The sequence below is a fragment of the Manis pentadactyla genome, chromosome 10 (genome assembly GCF_030020395.1).
Source record: "Manis pentadactyla isolate mManPen7 chromosome 10, mManPen7.hap1, whole genome shotgun sequence".
Taxonomy (NCBI): Eukaryota; Metazoa; Chordata; class Mammalia; order Pholidota; family Manidae; genus Manis; species Manis pentadactyla.
Genome location: NC_080028.1, coordinates 109,444,223 through 109,463,363, shown reverse-complemented (window position 1 = coordinate 109,463,363; position 19,141 = coordinate 109,444,223). Strand labels below are relative to the sequence as shown.

The window sequence follows — 19,141 nt, the reverse complement described above, 5'->3', positions numbered from 1 at the left end:
CAAATCTTTGTATCAGTTTGTCAGTGTATATGTTTTTATGAAAAGTATTGCTAACTAGTCATTACATCTCAATCTGTATGTTTGTGTGTCACAGTGTGCAAATGAAAGATTTTTCTACCTCCAGATGGTGTTAATAAAAATTGATTTAAAGACAAGCGCTTGTGATAATTGGGCATTCTAAAACTTCCAGAAAATTATAATAAAAAAATATTAAGTATTAATGCTAATTTAAGTTGAACTGAAATAGAAGTTTTTTCTCTTAACAGTTTAGTAAATGACAATACTTTATAAACAAAACTGAAACATTTGTCTTTCTAACTGATCCCTCCAGAATTTAAAAACTCTCAGTGAATATTTTTATATTTTATGGCAGTATGTTTATTTGCATAAGCTCAGTAAGAATCTGCTTTCCTTGTAACAAGACCAATTAAAAACACTGGTTATATTACCAAGGCTTTGACGGGAATGTCATACCTGAGAGACACGTGTGTAAACTCAGATATGAACAGACAGCTTTAAAGAACTAAGATTGACTTTATAGAGCCAACAAAGCCCATTAGAAGAACTGGCCTGGTTGGTATCTTGCTTACAGGGTTCCCAGCAGTCTTACCAGGTGAGTAAAGAAAGTCACTTTCTGGCAAGTGCAAGAACCTCAAAATGTCTTGGAGACCTCAAGAAGAGAGGAATTCACCCAAATCCACAGGTACTGCAAGCAAAACCTGATAGCAAGTGTGGCTTGGCTTTCTGGCCTTGACAGGCCTTTAAAAGTCCAATCTGAAATTCCTTACAAAAAGTTCCAGCAAAGCACATTTAAAAGAGTCTATGTAATCAATTGCTCTTCTTACTGCACTTACACAAATAATCAAGCCAAGTATTAATTATTTTCTTAAATTGGTTACTTCTAATAAAAATGAGGGTGATTTTAGAGAAAATAGTTGTTTCAATAATGCAGCCCTATCTATATTGAATCCTAATATCAGTCAGACATAGACTAGATCCAGAATTCTAGTTTCCCCAAGGTATCTGGCTCTGATTATCAATTAGAGTTTTACTATTTCTAATCCTCATATTCAGCCATACATTCTTTAATCCCCTTGTCAAGTCTGTTCTTCCAGAATGGAAAATCCAACTCCAGATATTGCTACTGAACCTAAAACACAATTTGTTCTATCTTGCCTAGAAGCCATAAAACTACAAATGGTGATGGAAATAGAACCCAGGATGGAAGTGCCCATTTGCTGAGGCCCTCTTGACCGACCACTGATGGAGACCTAGCTGCACCCCTAACTGCACCCCTTCTCAGCATGAAGCAGCCAGAGCAGTCATCGCCCCCTTTCCCCTAGCAGCAGCTAGGGTCTCCATCTGTAGAGGGGGGGATGAGACAGGGACCATGGGCTTAGACAGAGTAGGGTGAGGGCCTCTGGAAAAAAACAAAGCAAGACAATCCATTGTGAGATTTGCTTTGGCCCACTGAGGAGGGGGGCCAGCTTATTTTTCTAACTTTACCCAAGTGCTGCTTTTCTTCTTCCAGCCCTAAACAAATGATTTGTTGCAACTTGGGCAATGTAGCAAGCAAGCCCAGAACTACTGCAAGCCCAAAACAACATAGTAAAAACAGGAAGGATTCCATCTTAAAACCCAATTAGTTAAAAAGTAAGACAATAACTCAGCCCACCTTGGGAGCAAAGCAGGCAGCCTTGAGTGATATGCTCCCTGACCAGGAAGTTGCTATCCTGGGAGGAAATCAGAGCAGTAAAATTCTTGTAAATAACCAGGAAGACTGATAAGAAACTTAGTGTTTCTTCAAAAGTATTTGCGACCACTTAGCAGGTGTACATTCCTAGCCCTTTGTCTCTCAACTGCCTATAAAACCCCTAGACAAGGCACCACCCCCGGGCTCTCTTGTCACTCCTGGCTTGAGCCAGGAGATCTGTCTTTTCGCTTTCTCTCCAAATAAAAGCCTCTGCCATGCTCTCTCATAAAAACAAACAAACAAACAAACAAACAAATGAGATGAGGCGGGGAGGAGGCAAGGAATCCCCATTAGCCAGGACAGTAGGACAGTTGTGGAAGAACTCTCTTCACAGATACATCTGAGCTGAGCCCTTTCTAAAGAGAAGGAGCAACCATGGAAAGATTTGGGAGACCAGCATTTCAGGCAGGGCAGCCAGCCAGGAGAGGCCTGGAAGCAAGAACAAGCTTGGCTTCCGGTCCTGTAGGACCAGAAGGAAGTCTGCTGTAATAAGCAAAAAAACAAAAAAAGAGGAAGTAAAGAGCCGACAAGCAGGCAGGGGCCAGTCACAAAGAGCCTTGTGGACCATGACAACTGGTTTAGGTTTTGTTCTAATTTGAATACTAATCAGCAAAACTAGGATCCTGACTCCAGACTACACCCCTCAAAAGCCTGCCAAGACCACTACATAGGGTGCCTGCCTCACTCCAGGTCTGGAGAGAAAAGGTCAGTAAACAGTCTACAGACACACAGTAATACAACTGACTTCCCAAATGCTGCCCTTGTTATTTTTTCCTGGAAGAGATCTTGAGAATGGATAGCCTCACATCATCATCATTCCCACTAGACAAGAGGCCATCTTGAAACATCATTAAGGATGATGGGAGACACCATCTGCCCAAGGCCCTCAAACATCTCTCTTGATGCCTGTGTCTATCAATAAATCCTGTTCTTTGCTCAGCAAAAGGTTTAATTTCTACTCTTCTCTAACACAAAAACAGAGAAATCAGGCTTTCTTTCTTCCTTTTTCCAAGTACTGCACCCAACAACTCCACCTGACTTTGGCCAATGAAAATTGGAAACTTGATAAGGTTTTCCCTCCTGAAATGTCTTTGCTATTTTCTGATCATAAATGTAATTCATGTGACTGAATTACCATATGACCTACCAATTCCACTTTTGAGCATATATGCAAAAGAATTGAAAGCAGGGTTTCAAAGAGATATTTATACACCCATGTTCATAGCAGCATTATTCACAGTAACTAAAATGTGGAAGCAACCCAATGTCCATCAAGACATGATTATATAAGCAAAAGAGGTATAGCCATACAATGGAATATTACTCAGCCTTAAAAAAGAAGGGCATTCTGATCCATGATGAACCTTGAGGACATTATGCTAAGTGAAATAAGCTAGGCACAAAAAGACAAATACCATTATCATTCCACCCTACATGAGGGTCTTAGAACAGTCAAACTCATAGAAACAAAAAGTATAATCATGGCTGCCAGGGGCCGGATGTAGGAGAGAATGGGGAGTTAGTGTTTAATAGGGACAGAGTTTCAGCTTTACAAGACAGTAAGACTTGTGGAGATGGATGGTGGTGCTGGCTCTACAACAATTTGAATGTACTTAATACCACTGAATGTGCATTTAAAAATGGTTAAGATAGGAAATTTTATGTTATGGATATTTTACCACAATAAGAAAAAGTCATGTGAAAAAACACAATAACAAATCAGGAAAAAAAACATACAAAGAAAATTAAAATCTCCGTCTTCTCAGTACTGACAAATTTTAGAGCAATAATTCTCAAGCCTTCATGTGCACACAAATCTCCTGGGGTCTTGTTAAAAGGCATGTTCTGATCCAGATGGCCTGGGTGGGGCTTGGATTCTGTATTTCTTACCAGCACCCAAGAGATACTGACACTACTGGTTCCTGACCTACACTTGATTAGCAAGGATTTAGCACCGACTTTTCCTAATATACACAGTGATTCTAGATCTTTCCTATGGTATCTTGCTCCACTGCTTTTTCTAGATGAGATGTCATCAGCCTTCTCTGCCTTACAAAGCCTCTCCTCATGGTGGGACGAAAAGCGTGTCTTGTACAGAGGAACAGGCTGAGATTGTTGAGGCCTCAGCCTCCATGCACTCTCCCTGGCTGCAATCACTCTGCAAGCTGGAAGTGCACCCAACTGAGACAATCCTGACCTCGGAAGGAGCACCTGTGGCCATCCCAGCCCTTAAAGGGGATTAAGAGGAGGGGGTCTCACAGAGTGGAGGAAGCACGGGTGGCCTTGGAAGCATTTATCAACTACAGGAGACAGCCAGGAAGCTCAGGGCTATGAGGAGCTCTAGTGGGAAGTCACAAGGCATCATGAGTTCTCATTCCAGCTGGGCTGCTTGCTGGCCATGTGACTGGGACAGTCACTTCCCTTCTCCGGGCACTGCTTGCTACATGAGATCATGCCCTCCTGGCTCTGCAGTCTGCAAACGTGGGGCCTCTGTGGAGGCAGACAGGCAGAGCAATCAAGGCTCTGGGTCTTTCTTGCCTTCTCCCAGTGACAAAGAGGAGAATACAGCACCCCTGCCAGAGCCAAGAAGAATCCTCTAGTCTCAAGCACTGCAGCCACCTAGGAGGAGCAGGGAGCCGACGCCCACCCCCCACCCCACCCCCCAAGCCTCAACTGTGGGCTAAGCCAGTAAGTGACTGCCATTAACCCTTGGCAAAGAAGGAGAGGTGGCTCCACTCACGAGACTACTCAGGCTCAGAGAGGAAAAGACCTTCACCCACGGCTAGTTCCATGGGAAGTGAGGTGCTTGAGGTGGGATTAAAGTTCAAGTCCACCAGCTCTTGGCTCAGCCCAGCACTCTCAACCCTGGTAACAAACCTGCAGTCCCAGCCCCAATGCCAGTCCAGGAGTGACTTCTCTGTGAAGCCCCAGCCTTCCCACATCCTTCCTTCTCCTCGCAGGGCAGTCCTGAATCCACACTACTGACCAGATGCACCAGTGGTGCTACTGAAGTACAGTTGATATACAATATTATATTGGCTTCAGGTGTAAGAACAGGCTTCTTTTTATTTCTTGTTAGATCACCACCAAAAATGAAAATAGAAAATAGAAAGGCACCCAGGGGATACCCACAGAGGTCTACAGACCTGTCAAAGAAATGCAGGGCTGATTTCCCTACTCTAACTCAGAAATCACCTGACTTGCAAAAATTAATCACCTGGCTCCAGTGTTGTCTTTAATGTTTAAAACCTCAGGATCCTATGTTAATTTTTACCACAACCCTCTAGCCTTCAGTGACCTCCTGGGGGGACATCAGGGATTGAGAACGGGGTTCAAATCTTACACCACCAGCAAGTTACTTAACATCTGTGCACCAACTAGTCTATTAAAAGAGTGAACGTATGCCGTGCCCCCAGAATAGTACCTAGTCCATACTAAGCACTTTACACATGTTACCACTTTATACAGATTACCCTTGCTGGCAACTCCATATCCCAGAGGTGTGAGACTCCCAGCTCTAAGGAATTTCAACTGGCTAGATTCTCTCCAAAGCTTGGGCAAAGCAATCCACTCCAGACCTCTGTGTTCACTGCCCTGGGTGGATAAAAGTGATGGCATCTGGGGAAGGGAAAATGGGCAAGATGCACCAGGCACTCAACATATATTACTTCTCTAATCCTGGCAACAGCCCCGGAGGTCAAGGTAAACAGAGATCAGGTCACTTGATGAAGTCCGCACACACACTTAAAGAGTGGTATTTCCCTGCCTCGGTACACAGTGGCAGAAGTGAAGTCAGGCCAGGCTTTACTCTGGTCTAAGGCTAATCCTTGCAAAGCGCTGTGCAGTTCTAAGGGAGAAAAGAAAAGGAAGGCCAAGTTTCTTGGGTGCCACTGCACGCCAGGAATTCTGCCCAAGGTCACACAGCAAGCAGGCACGGACTGAGGCTGAGACTTTGAGCTGCCAGACTCGGAAGCATTGTTTCCTCCACACCACGCTGCCACTCACTGGGGCCCAGGGGACACTTACTGAAAAAGTGGGAACTTGAGCTGTGCTTTAAAACTGGGAAGGACTAGAATAGGTAAATCCACATAGACAGAATGTAACTGCTTAATGAATATAGGATTTCCTTTTGGGATAACGAAATGTTTGGGGAACTCGATAGAGATGATGGTTGCATGACATTATGAATACACTAAGTGCCACTGAATTGTACACTTTAAAATGGCTAATTCTTGTATATTTGTTAAATTTATAATTTAACTATTGTACACTGTTTTAACTGTATTAAAAACACAAATGGTTTTCTGTTCTGTGAATTTCACCTCAATAAACAAATATTTTAAAGGGGAAGGTCTGCAGCGGGTAGCTATTGGCCCAGAGCACATTCCAAGTCAAAGGCACAACTACACTAGGATTCCTCTAAGGGTGGGCAAGCCTGCTCCTGATGCACCCAGGCCCCACCCGAGTCACAGGAGAAAAGCCAGCCCATGCTCCTTCTCTTTCATATTTCTGATTCACTGAGGGGCGGGTCTGACTCATGCTAGGTGGTCCTGAACCTCTGCAAGGGTCAGGCTCCTAACAGGCCAACAGGCACACTCAAATAAGGAGAGTTCTGACTTTCCTGATAAGGGCTCTACCACGGAGTGGGTATAGATAAGCCATTCCCAACCGGGGTGACTTCCTCCCAGAGGACATTTGGCAATGTCTGGAGACATTTTGGTACTACTGGGAGGGTACTGTTGGCATCTAGTGGGTAGAGACCAGGGGTGCTGATAAACACCCTACAGTGTACAGGGTGGGACCCAACAAAGAAGTATCTAGCCCTAAAGGTCAACAGTGCCTCAGTTGAGAAATTCTGCTCCAGAGTAAGTATGACTATCCCATTTCACAGATGATGAGACTGGGGCTCCAAGATGCTAGTGCAAACCTCCACCTGTGCTCTGAATCCCATCTCCTCTCACTTGCTCAAGGACATACTCCAGTGACTGTCCCTCTCCTTCCCACATCATCAATTTTGTCTTCTCATGTAGCAATTCTTACAGCATACAAAGATGTTGTAATATCTCCCCCATATTTAATAAAAACCATGCCTTTGCCCACGTGCCTTCCTGCTGCAGCCCCATTTCTCTGCTCTGAGCTCTCTTCTTCCATCACAAGAGCAGCGAGGCCCTCCCTGAGAGCTACCACCACGGCTGCTGCTCCGGGCTCTGGCCCCAGGCCCTTTTGTTGCCATCTCCTTCACCCTGCACTGAATTAACTACACAGTGGCCGTAACATCTGGAAGCACAGGTCCACACACTGTAAATGCTTTACTGATACTATATAACAAACACATGATATACTCAATGATATTATTGGATCCCTTCAATGCACACTGCAATTCACCCTGCATCCCTATCAAGCCCCACATAGACCCGTGGTGCACTGCACTTCTTTTAAGCCCCGCATAGACACACGGTGTGCCGTCTCAGAAGACGTGTTTCCAGTTTTCACTGAATAAACCTGCACCTTTAACACACCATAGAACAGGGGGTCAGCAAACTTTTCCTGTAAAAAGCCAAACAAGAAATATTTTAGGCTTTGCGGGTTATACAGTCACAACTACTTGACTCTGTTCTTGCATCTCGAAAGCAGCCACAGACAACACATTAATAAATGAGGGTAGCTTTTTACAAAAACAGGCTTGGGCTGGATTTACCCCACAGCCCATGGTTTGTCCACCCACTGCCCTAGCAGAATTAATCAGAGGAGGACTTTAAAAATTTAAATAGTGCCTATGTTTCCAGACTTCACAGCCACCCAGTAAGCAGTATGACAGTTACATGTCAAGGGTCCCCAGCAGGCTGCAGACCAGGCCACATCTTAATCATTTCCCATCTTCCCTGATCCTAGAACAACACCCTACATCAGAGCCTTGCAAGGGACGAGAAGTCATAGTCCCATCTGCAGGCATCTGGGAGGGTTGGTGCACTCAGCCCAGTGGTGAGTTTTGTGCTATTTTTGTTGCTTGATTTCCACCCCCCCCAAAAAATCCACTGCCATTCCGAATAAAGAAATGGAAAGAAAGTGTAAGTGGAGGAGGAGAGGGGAAGAAAGGGTAGCCCAATACAGGCCAGAGGCATGTGCAAGACCAAGACCAGAGCCTTCCAACGCCCACAGTGTCAGGTGGAGAACAGCGGGAGGAGGGGAGGCAGAAAAGGGGTGAGGCAGAGCCTGTGGGAACCAAGGCGGATGCCCTTAGAGATGACCGTTGCAGAGGGCGCCTCACAGCCTCACAGCTACAGCAGCACAGGGTTGCCCCGACTCCTGTTTTTCCCAAGAGAAGCTGAAAATTCAGATTTTCATGTAATTAGGTAACACCTAATGACACTCTTTGTAGAGCAGTGTTTCAGCCAGCTCTGCAAGAACCAAACACAACATGCCTCGGGGCCAGATCTGCTCCCCATGTTCCCTTCTGAGATATACACTAAACCTTCACATCCACCTGCAAGGCGGGTGCTGACAGCCCTGTTGTAACAGATTAAGGAACTGAGACTGGGCAACACTGATCACTTGCCCAAGGAATGGCTCCGAGACAGACTCAACACTGTCCCAAAGCCCATGCCTTCCAATCTCCACAAGACCAGTCTAACCTCTTGAGCAGCTCAGCTTCTGCACAGAAAAACGGATCCCACTGCAAAGCACGACCAAAGACAAACCAACCTCCCAACGGCTGGCTCAGACGTCACCTTCTCTGAGTGGCCTTCCCGCCCTCTAAATGGTGTTCCCACAGCCCTCCAGCCACACCATGGCCCTGACACAGTCCCTAAGACGGGAAGGACTGCAGGAACCATGAGCCGGCTCCTGGCATCTCCCCTGGGTTATGAGCCTTCTCAGGGAAGGAAACTGAGCCCTAAAGCAACCCCGCTCCCAGAAGGAACTCAAGTCGTTGAACCAAGACTCCAGGGCTCATTGTGTGGTTCCCCAAGTGGCTGCCTTGAACAGAGAGAACCAAAACGCACCAGGACCGCGGGGCAGCTGGCGTGTGTAACACAGAGTGAAGTGGCAGTTCCGTCTGCTCCGGCATTAGCACACAAACAGATGAAATGGACGTCATTCTTCCCCAAAGTCAGGGTGCTGGCTCCCAGGACTGTGCGGAAAAGTGGCACAGCCGGCCACGAACAAAAGGACACACTGTCCACCACGGCACAATGGAGAGAGACAGGCTCTGCTTCAAGGCTCCAACCGTTCAAGTGGCCCTGTGATGTCTAAGATCAAAGACTGAGTCGACAGCAGGTTCATAAATGGGCAAAGAATTTACTCTGGAGCAGGGGTCAGTGAACATTTCTTTAAAGAGCAAAATGTTAAATCTTTTAGGCTTTACAAGCCAGATGGCTTCTGTCACAGCTATTCAATTCTGCCACTGTAGAGCAAAAGCAGCCCTAAATAGTCAATGAATAGATGGGTCTGTGTTCCAATAAAACTTTATTCACAAAACAGGTGGCCAGCCCAGTTTGCCAATCCCTGCTTTAGAAAAACAAAAAACACTAAAAAGGCACTGTGCCAGCACTTTGAAGAGAGAATGTATCTCCCCCCATGGCTGAAGAAAATACAAATTATAAACTTACTACATTATATAACCATCAAATTCACCAAGAAACACTTAAAATGAAGTTGCCCAATGCTGGTAAAGCTACCGGGAGGCACGGATGTGCCACTGGACACCACACCTTGGCACAGTGAATTCTGGGAAGACACGTGGCAGTGCATAGCAAAATCTACAGAAATATCACAATACCTGCTTGACACCTTAGAAACTAAGCTAAGGAGGAGAAATGGTGGAACTGAGAAAAGTCCCAAATACCTATTTCACCAGTGCCTCTATCTTCCAGGTGCTGAGTAAGGGACTGTACATTCATCACTTGCTTTAATTTCCATCTTCTGATGAAGGAATTAAAAGTTTAAATAAGTTTAATGGGAACACAGCACATCCTTCCATCTACTTACGGCCTTCATGGCTTTTTTAGTACAGCAACAGTGCTGAGTAGTTGGGATGGAGACCAGATGGCCCGCAAAGCAGAAACTATTTACTACCTGGCCTTTTACAGAAACCGAGTGCCAGTCCCACCCTAGAACACTATAAATTAATTTACATTTTTTTCCTACAATGAGGAAAGGTTAAATAACTGTGGTACGTCCACTTGGTGGAATGTCATTCAGTCTTTTTCACTAACTGTGATGAGTAAGAACATGGATGGGTGCTCGACTATAAGTGGAAACACTAGCTCAGAGTAGACTCATGCAGTTATATGAAACACATACGCTTTCAACAAGGACAGAAGGGGAACACCTAAAAGTCCAAATATTTAATGTGCTAAAGAGGCAATATGAATAGGTACATTCTGTGTTTTCACAATAGTCTTTAATGTCATTGTGGGTTCTTGGTTGTTTTTTTTTTCTATGATGGGGGAGGAAAGAGCAGATTACAAGATGTGCAGACTCAGGCAAGGAATAATGAGAAGTGAGCGCTCAAGGTTTCCTCCTTTTAGGGAGCCCAGGAGCACAGGCCCCACAGGGTGCTGCCTTGGACAGTCCTCACTCCCCTGGAGGCTTCAAACTTCTTCACCCCACACCCAAACCAGCTCCTCCACTGCCTTCCCACCTCAGTAAAAGGTCATTCTTACCCCTTCCAGCTGCTCGGGAGCAAAACCCAGAAGTCACTCTCCCCTCCCTCAGGTCTCTGCTCAGGTACCACCTTCTCTGTGAGGTCTTCCCTGACCACCCCACTCAAAATCACAACAGCCCTTCACCTTTAGTTCAGCCTCTATCCAGACAATAAGTAGGTCAGACATCCCCCTCGGGCTCTGGACTGGGCATGTGACCCAGACCTGGTCAACCAGAGTCACAGTGATGGGTTCCAGGATGGTGAGTCAGCCTGAGGACTTCTGAAGCCCGCTCTTCCCTCAGGCATTGCTACACTGCAGGATGTGACCAGGAGCCGGTAGGAACCACCTCGCCTCCATGGACGAGGCACCTTCATGAAGCCAAGAAAGGAAACAAGAGTTATGAGTGGGACAGAAAGGTAGTCCTGATGACTCTAGCACTCGAATACAACTGAGCCGAAAGACAGCCTTATCTCTAGGCTTTTCCACTACAAGACACTTTAAATTCCCATTGTGCTGAAATCAGCTTCTGCCACACGCAATTGGAAAGAATCTTGGCTAACACACCCATGACCCCGACAAGACATTCTTTGGTAGGTTTGTTTAATTCACTTCAACAGAGACCAACACTACAGGCCTCTGCTAAGTGATAGAAGATGCACCAAACTGTCAGCCAATAAATGTCTGCTCACCGTTGAACCCTGAATCTCTGGCCAGACTCTGCTCCACTAGAGTCCTCATTCTTCCCGGAAGTATTTTAAACCACTACAACTTTGAAAGGCAGGGCAACTAAGAAGGACCAACACATGTTAATGCTCCTTCAGGGAAATCATCCTAAAGACGTTATTTTACACACTATCAATTGCAAGGAAGGAAAACTCCCTCGAACAAAACTGTTAACTGCATCATTATTTATAGTAAGAACAACAAATAGAAAAGAACAGAAGGGAGGAAAATAAGCTGTTTCTATGAGTAAAGTCAAACACTTTACAAATTCTGCTACATGCAAAAGGATGGACTAATGATGGATTATGAAATCCATAAAAGGGCTCAATATCATAGACACTGAGAAGTGACTAGTGGTTACCAAGAGGGAGTGGTTGGGGTGGGTGCAGGGGAGAGGGTGTGAGGGATAAAGGGGCACAATAATTCACAATCACAATGTAAGTTGGTCACAGGGATGGCTGTACCACATGGAGAATATAGTCAATGATTCTGTAACATCTTTCTACAGTGATAGTAACCACACTAGAGGTAGTAAGGATTTAATAACATGGGTAACTGTTGAACCACTGTGTTGTACATTTGTGACCAACGTAAGATTGTCTATCAATGATACTTCAATTTTTTAAAAAGTGGTCAATATGAAGTTTTATCCTGAAATGTTAAGGGTTAAAGTAAAATGAAAATGTATATGATAATGGTAAAAGTACTTAAACCTGTATCAGTGTTTCTTGACCTTTCTTTCATTACTTTCCCCTTAGGATCCTTTTAAGACATTTTTTTCTTAAAATTACCCCCTCCATGAAATTTTAATACCACAGATATATTGTACATCTGTTCATGCAGTACATGCATATCTGTGCTTTGTGCCTAACAGTAACATTTTTGTCTCCCTTGAGAACCAATTTTTGGCCCCAAGAGGGTGGTATCACCCCCACTGAGAATGCACGGCCTACGTATAGACAAGATGGTATCAGAATGGAAGGTGCTTTATCTGGAATTGTGCTCACATTGCCAGAATTTGGACAGTTCATAAAATTTTAGATTTTAGTTGTACATTTTAAGAGCTCTAAGAACTTGACGCCCATTGGTTACCCAGGTGGAGCCACGCAACAGGGAAGCAGGAGAGTCAGTGTCAATGAGATTTAGTCCATTGCCACTTGCTTGCGCAGGAGGTGGTCAAATATTTGCAGACAGTGGAACACTTACTTTGTACAGTCGTCACAATAGATCAACCCAGTGCCTACATTAGGGGGAAAAAACTTGATATCATCACTTTCCCTGCTTTGAATGAAAACCACAAATATTCTTTTTTCCATTCACTCGTTGCAACCAATTCTTTATGCCAACTACAGACCACTGCTGGAGATGACCCAGTCAATGCCAAAGAGAAAAGCATGACCTTCAACATTCCAGAAAAATAAGAAAAAAATTGCCAAAATGTACATAAACATCAAGCAAGAAACAGCAGCAAATTACCCACAGAGCCCCAAACTCTGGTGTATCAGACCCTTAGAGCTTGTCTTTTCCACAAATTCTCTGACTTCTCAGGGCCTGGTTTCCCCATCCTTGAAATGGGGATTTCAGAGTCTTTCCAACTTAAGAAGGATTCTTGACAGGATAATTACTAATGGAAGGAGCACTGAGGACCTTACAAAAGACAGTGTTAAGAATCACAATGACTTTCTGGCCTTACAAGGTCTACTTTTTCAGTAAGAGCAAAATCATTATCTGAAAATCAGAATTCCTTATCTTGCAGCACTGGTAATCAAGGATTCCCACCTACTGAATTCTTTAAGAAAATGAAAATAAATCTTGACCACTACCCCCCTAATACAGCCACCACATGTGGCAAGTGTGCTTGCGACCGCCAATTTGTTTACATCTACATATTTACATGAATTTATAAACATTGTTTCATATGCATGTTTTACTGTGCATCAAGATATACACATTTTAGGTATAATTCTGCACCCCAATATTTTTTCAGAGAATGTTACTGTTTGTGATATAGCCATGGTGATGTTTATAAATGCCTTTTATTCCCTTTAACATCTTTGAGGTTTTCTGTCATGTGACCCTGCCACATATATTTATCCACTCCTCTTCTTTTGACGGTCATCTTAGTTGTTTCTGGCCTCATGATACCCATTTGTCCTGTGTATGAACTACCTAGCCGTTCCACTTCCTGGTTATTTGCACTTAATGTATTGGCCTTTAACCCATCTAACTTTTGACGCTGCTCAAACATTTTCAACTAAATATATAGCAGACTCTAACTTCCAATGTATAGGATATACAAGAAACTGAGAAACACGTCAAACCTCCCCAAAAGGATGCAGTCAGCAAAATCCCACAAGAAACCTTACAGGATAAACAGCTTCCTTCAACAAAAACTCCAAGAGGGAAAAAAGAGATGAAAGGAGGCATATAGTTTAAAAAAAGAACACCATCAAGAGAGTGAGAAAACAGAATGGAAGAAAATTTTTGTAAATAATTTATCTGATAAGAGACTTGTATCCAGAAATTATACACAATTCCTATAGTTCAACAATAAGAACAACTCAAAAAAGGGACAAAGGATCTGAGTAGACATTTCTCCAAAGAAAACATACAGATGGCCAACAAGCATATAGAAAGATGCTCAACATCATTAATCATTAGAGAAATGCAAACCAAAGCCTCAAAGAGATACTACTTCGCACTCACTAGAATAGCTATTACCAAAATGACTGTTGACAAGGATGTGAATAAACCAGAACCTTCGTACAGGGCTGGGAGGAATGGAACATGGAGCAGCCTCCTTGGAAAACAGTCTAACAGTTCCTGAAATGGACCCAGCAATTCTACCCCACAGGTATCTACGTAAGAAAAATGAAAACGTGCACATGAATGTTCACAGCAGCATTATTCACAGTGGCCAAAAGGTGGAAACAAGTCAACTGTTCATCAGCTGAAGAATGCATAAACAAAATATTTAATATCCATACAACAAAACAGCATTCAGCCACAAAAAGGACCGAAGAAAGATCCAGGCCAAATGATGAGCCCTGGAAACATGATACTTAGTAAAAGAGCCAGACACAAAAGGCCGCATATTGTATGATTAACTTATATGAAATATCCAGAGTAGCCAAATCCATACTGAGAGAAAGTAAAATTGTGGTTGCCTGTGGCTGAGGGGAGGGAGAATGAGGAATGGGTACAAATGGGTACGAGTTTCTTTTTGGAGTGATGAAAATGTTCTAAAATTGATTATGGTAATGTTTGCACAACTCTGAATAAACTAAACACTAAAACAATAACAAACTAAAAAACACAAAGAGATCTAAAAAACTTCAAAGACAAGCCAATCTGTATTGCTTAAACCTTATTTAGGTCCTAAGACTTAAAAATATACTATAAAATTATAAGGCAATGGAAATGTGAACAATATGATGATATTAATGAATTATTACTAATTTCTTATAGGTATGATATTGGAAATGAGTCACATTTTTGAAATGGTGTCCCTAGACTTTTTAGATACTTATCAAAATATTTACAGATGAAATGTTACAGTGTTTTGAGATTTGCTTCAAAGTAAACTGGAGAGAAGGGCAATAGGTAGACAGGTAGACAGGTGAAGTGGTCATGAGTTGGTAATTGTTCACTAGACTATTCTCTCCACTTTGGTGATTTTCAAATTTTTCTATTAAAAAAGGACAAAAGAGAGGAGATATTTTCATGCCACAGTACTTTACTATGTGCCAACTATCAATCCCACAGGTAGGAAAAACCCATTTCAACTGTATTTTCAAGAAATGAGGGGGAGTTATAAGTACAAACTGGTCAAAAGGTACAAATTGCACATTCAAGATAAATAAGTACTAGAAATATAATGAACAAAATGACGCCTATTGCTAACACTGCAGTATGATATACAAGAAAGCTGCTAAGAGAGTAAAACCTGAGTTCTCAACACAAGGAGAAAATCTTCCTTTATTCTTCTATCATTTCTTTGTATTGTATGTATGTGAGAAGATAGATGTTAGCTAAATCCATTGTGGTAATCATTTCACAACAAATTAATTCAAGTTATCATGCCGTTTGCCTTAAACTTATGATGTATGTCAATTATTTCTCAATTAAACAGGAAAAAAGAGAAAATGATTGAAAATACCTAGGACATCCCCCCTTCCATCCTCAGCCACTTCTTCTACCTTAATTAGAATCTTTCCAAAAGAAGGCTTTCATCCTTAAAGCCTTTCCTGAAATAGCCATTTGTTGATTTCCTTTTGTAATCTGTTTGGCCTTAGACCTAATGATATTTTTACATTAAATTTTAAAACATTTTTATCTTTGATTGAAAATTACTCCTTGAAAAATACATTGATCAGTTTCCCTTGGCTTGTCAATTTCACTTGTTCCTGATAAGAAGGCAGAAGAGAGAATGGCCTAGCACTGTGAACTTGAGACTCCCTGTCATATTAAAAGGAAGAGATTTTCAAGGAGTGCCTAGCTTCAGCCCTTGTCCCAGAGCTGAGCTAGAAAACCACCCCAGCTGAACCCCACATGGGTCCTTATTGAAACAATAACAACTCCAAGTTCCTGACTACAAACCATGTGAAAGGCACAGTACCAATCACTTTACCTGTAGTTATTCAGTCACTGCAACAAGCCTAGGTGACAGGTACTATTATTTATCCCCATTTTGCTGGGACTTCCAGAAAGTTACTTTCAAGTCAAGTAACTTGCTCTAAATCCACAGTTTTATGGGTCACAGGCAGGATGTGAACTCAGGTTGTCTGGCTCCAGGGCCTGCACTTAAACCAAGCTGTATGAGCTCTCGGGTGGTTAACCAAATTATCACATTTTTGTGGTATCAATAATGTTCAAGGACCAAAACCTTTAATTAGGCAAAAAATCATTCACTCTGGCAACAGAAGCTGGACTACCTCTCTGGAAACCCCCTTGGCAGCTCCCCCATTAGGACCATTAATTTGACAAATCTTGTTCTTGACTAGCAAAACAAAAGGCACACAACTTGTAAAAAATGATCCAGAGATAACCAGAAAGTGAAAAATGAAGAGAGACAGATCCCTCTGACCTCCAGAAACTCCTGGCTTAAAGGCTAGGGCCAAGGGGGCTGGACACAAGGACTCTTCAGAGGCGATTCCACAGAGAGGGGAAAACAGATGGTGAGGGTAGGTGAGTCCTCCTAAGTAAATCCAGATCCCAGTTGGGCAAGCTGAGAGGCTTCCCTGAGTCACTCCCACCTCCACATGCAACACCCAGGAATGACTTAGCACCACACCACCAAGAGACCTCTTCAGAGGAAAGGACTGAGAATACCATCAAGTCCAGGAACTAAACTTCAAATACACTGAGGACAAGCTGTCCACATGCACTTCCCTGTCCCTCCCAACCTCCCCACCAAAACTTCATTCCTCACTGATGGGAGGGAGAGGGGCGGACTGGGAAAACCAAAGGATGGTCCCCAGATGGGCTCAGCATTGGACAAGAAGGGAAGGTTTGCAGGCATGGACAAGGGAGACCTCAAATAAGCTAGGAAAAGAACTAGAAGGGGCTGGAGAATGAAAAATAACCAAAAGGTAAGAAGCAAGGACCAGAAAGGGAAACTCAGGCTGACTGGGAACAACTGGTGACAGGAACAGTAAAGTGCTGGGGGACAGGATACAAGAGAATAGAAGGGACAGGGGAGACAAAGAGGCTGGAGAACTCAGAGACCTCTGGGGACTGAGAGCTAGGAGGTCACGGGGCTCAGGGATCAGCAGGCTAAGTCTCCAGAGATGACACTCTGCCTGTGTGGAGACTGGAGTTAATGGGTACAAGAGGCCTTGGTGGTGGGAATGACTGGGGAGCAGGGGGGGCGGCCAGAACTGGGTCTCAGTAGTTTTAGGAGTTAAGAGGGACTGAGACACTGGAGGTCTGCGGACTGGGAGTCTGGTAACGGGGCAGAGAGGTAGGAGCATTGGCAGAGGCAGGAAAACGGGGGGCAGATGTCTAGGAGCTGGTTGTAAGTTGATGGACAAGAGTCAGGGACTAGAGCGTGGACGCCTGAGAACTGCGGGTGTCCGGGGCCAGGATCTGGGCGTGCCTGGCATCAGGGAACCGGGAGCTTTGCAACGGGGGTCTGCGGAGAGCGGGACGCGGGGACCCCGGAGCCGGACCGCGCGGCTGGAGCGGCCGAGCCGAGGCGCCCGGGGCGGGTCACAGCGGCGCCGCCGCCACTCACCGCTCATGGTGCCGCTCCCCGGGCCGGTGCCTGCTCCGCGCGCCGCCACTGCCGCCACTGCCGCCGCGGAGCTCCAGACAGTCCGGGAGACAGCACGCCTTGCCCCGCCGGCAGCCCCGTCCCGGAAGTGGAGCGCCGCCGCCGCGGCTCCGCCCCCTGACCCGGAACGTAAATGCGGACGCCGTGGAGGCCCCGGGGCTGCGGTTCTTGGCGTTCAGCGAAGCCGCGGGGCTCTGGCTCGTGGGCCCACCTGTGGGAGAGCCCCCGGAGCGTCAGGAGGCGGCCGGCCAAACAGGACGCCTCCCCGCCGGGTGGGCTCCCACAGCCGTCGGAGACCGTGAGCCAGGCCTCGAGGAATGGGACCACATCGCTCCAGAACGCCGGATGCCGAGAAGGGAAATCGAGTCGTGGGCCAGAACGTCGGGACAAGGAGGCGGGCAGCCCCGGAGGGCGACTCGAAGGAGACGACTTTTGAGCTGAGATCTGGATGAGAAGGAGACGGCCCCGGAAGATCCGCAGGAAAGGGGTTCCAGAAGGAGCAGCAGGTGCAAAGACCCTGCCAGGAGGGGGTGACTGGAGAGAGCGTGAGCGAGTAAAGGGTGGCGAGAGGGGCTTGAAGAGGTGGTGAAGGGCCTTGCAGGCCATGGTAACCCCTTACCATATTTGGACTGTTCTACCAACTCTCAGTAGGTAAGGAAATGGAAAGCTGTTGCAGCAATTTAAGCAAAGTGACACAATCTAAATTAGGTTTTAAAGACCATTACTCTTCCTGGGTTGAGAATGAATTGTAGTGGCACAGAGTGAAGGGGCCATTGCTCTCTGCTGACCAGCGGAAAGTAACAGTGCCTGAAGCCAGGCTGGTGGTGGCATGGAGATGGGGTGGATGGATCGCCTGAGAATACGTGTTCACACTAATCTTCGGGAAGTCCAGGGTACTGCCTCATTTTACAGATTGGGAAAAATGGGACCCAGAAAAGATAAAAGGAACATTCTCCCAGTCTGTTCGCCTGCAACTCCAAGAAAGAAAAAAAAAATTACAACCAGTACACACATTTTAGGAGACCTTTAACAAAACACTTCTGTAGGTAATATACTCTCTCCTACTTTTCTTTCTTTTTAATGCTAACTAAAATGATTGATCCACTGAGTCTTGATCCACAGTTGAACACAGAATGGAGGAGCACCCCCCACGGGGGAATGGAGCCAGAATTCCAGCCCAGTTCAGTGTAACCCATAGCTTCATAGTTTTCTACCACATTGCCTGTCAGCATGAAATCTCTGGTCCCTAGGAATTTGTCTATTGAACTCAGCAGAAGTCAAGAGCTCTTTGGAGAAAGATGCTCTGCCGTGTCGTTTATAATAGTGAAAAAATGGAAAGCACCGAAACTCCACTACAGAGAATTAGCTAAGCAAATCATGGCCCTGTTCACAAGGAAGGGATTTCTTGTAGTAGTTTGAAAATCCTAATTATAAAGATGTTGGAAACACAGGGAAGGCCAATGATAGTACATTAAGGAAGCCCCATGCAAAATAGTGTGTGCACCATGATTACAATTGCCCCAAAACGTGGCCATGTGTTAGGGTTGAGACAATGTCAAAATGAAAGTACTTGTGTGTTTGGTTGATGGGGTGCTTTTTCCCATTTTCAGGATTATATTTTACAATTGTTACTTTGTTATTGTAATTAAAGACTGATGTGTCTGAATCTCCCAGCCGAAGGAAACTCTAGTTTAGGTCTGCCGCCCTCTGTAACCATTGCTCAGTTTTCACATACACGCTTCATAG

The 19,141-nt window shown here is 44.7% G+C and overlaps 1 protein-coding gene across 1 annotated transcript in view; it reads right to left on the bottom strand.

Moving 5' to 3' along the window:
- The window catches only part of LOC130679401 (sorting nexin-29-like), a 53,716-nt gene extending 35,715 nt beyond the window's left edge, over positions 1-18,001 (bottom strand). The window contains 2 exon segments of the mRNA XM_057488018.1: positions 17,357-17,562; positions 17,607-18,001. Of these exon segments, the coding sequence (XP_057344001.1) occupies positions 17,357-17,562; positions 17,607-18,001 (601 nt within the window).
- Positions 18,002-19,141: the final 1,140 nt, after the last annotated feature.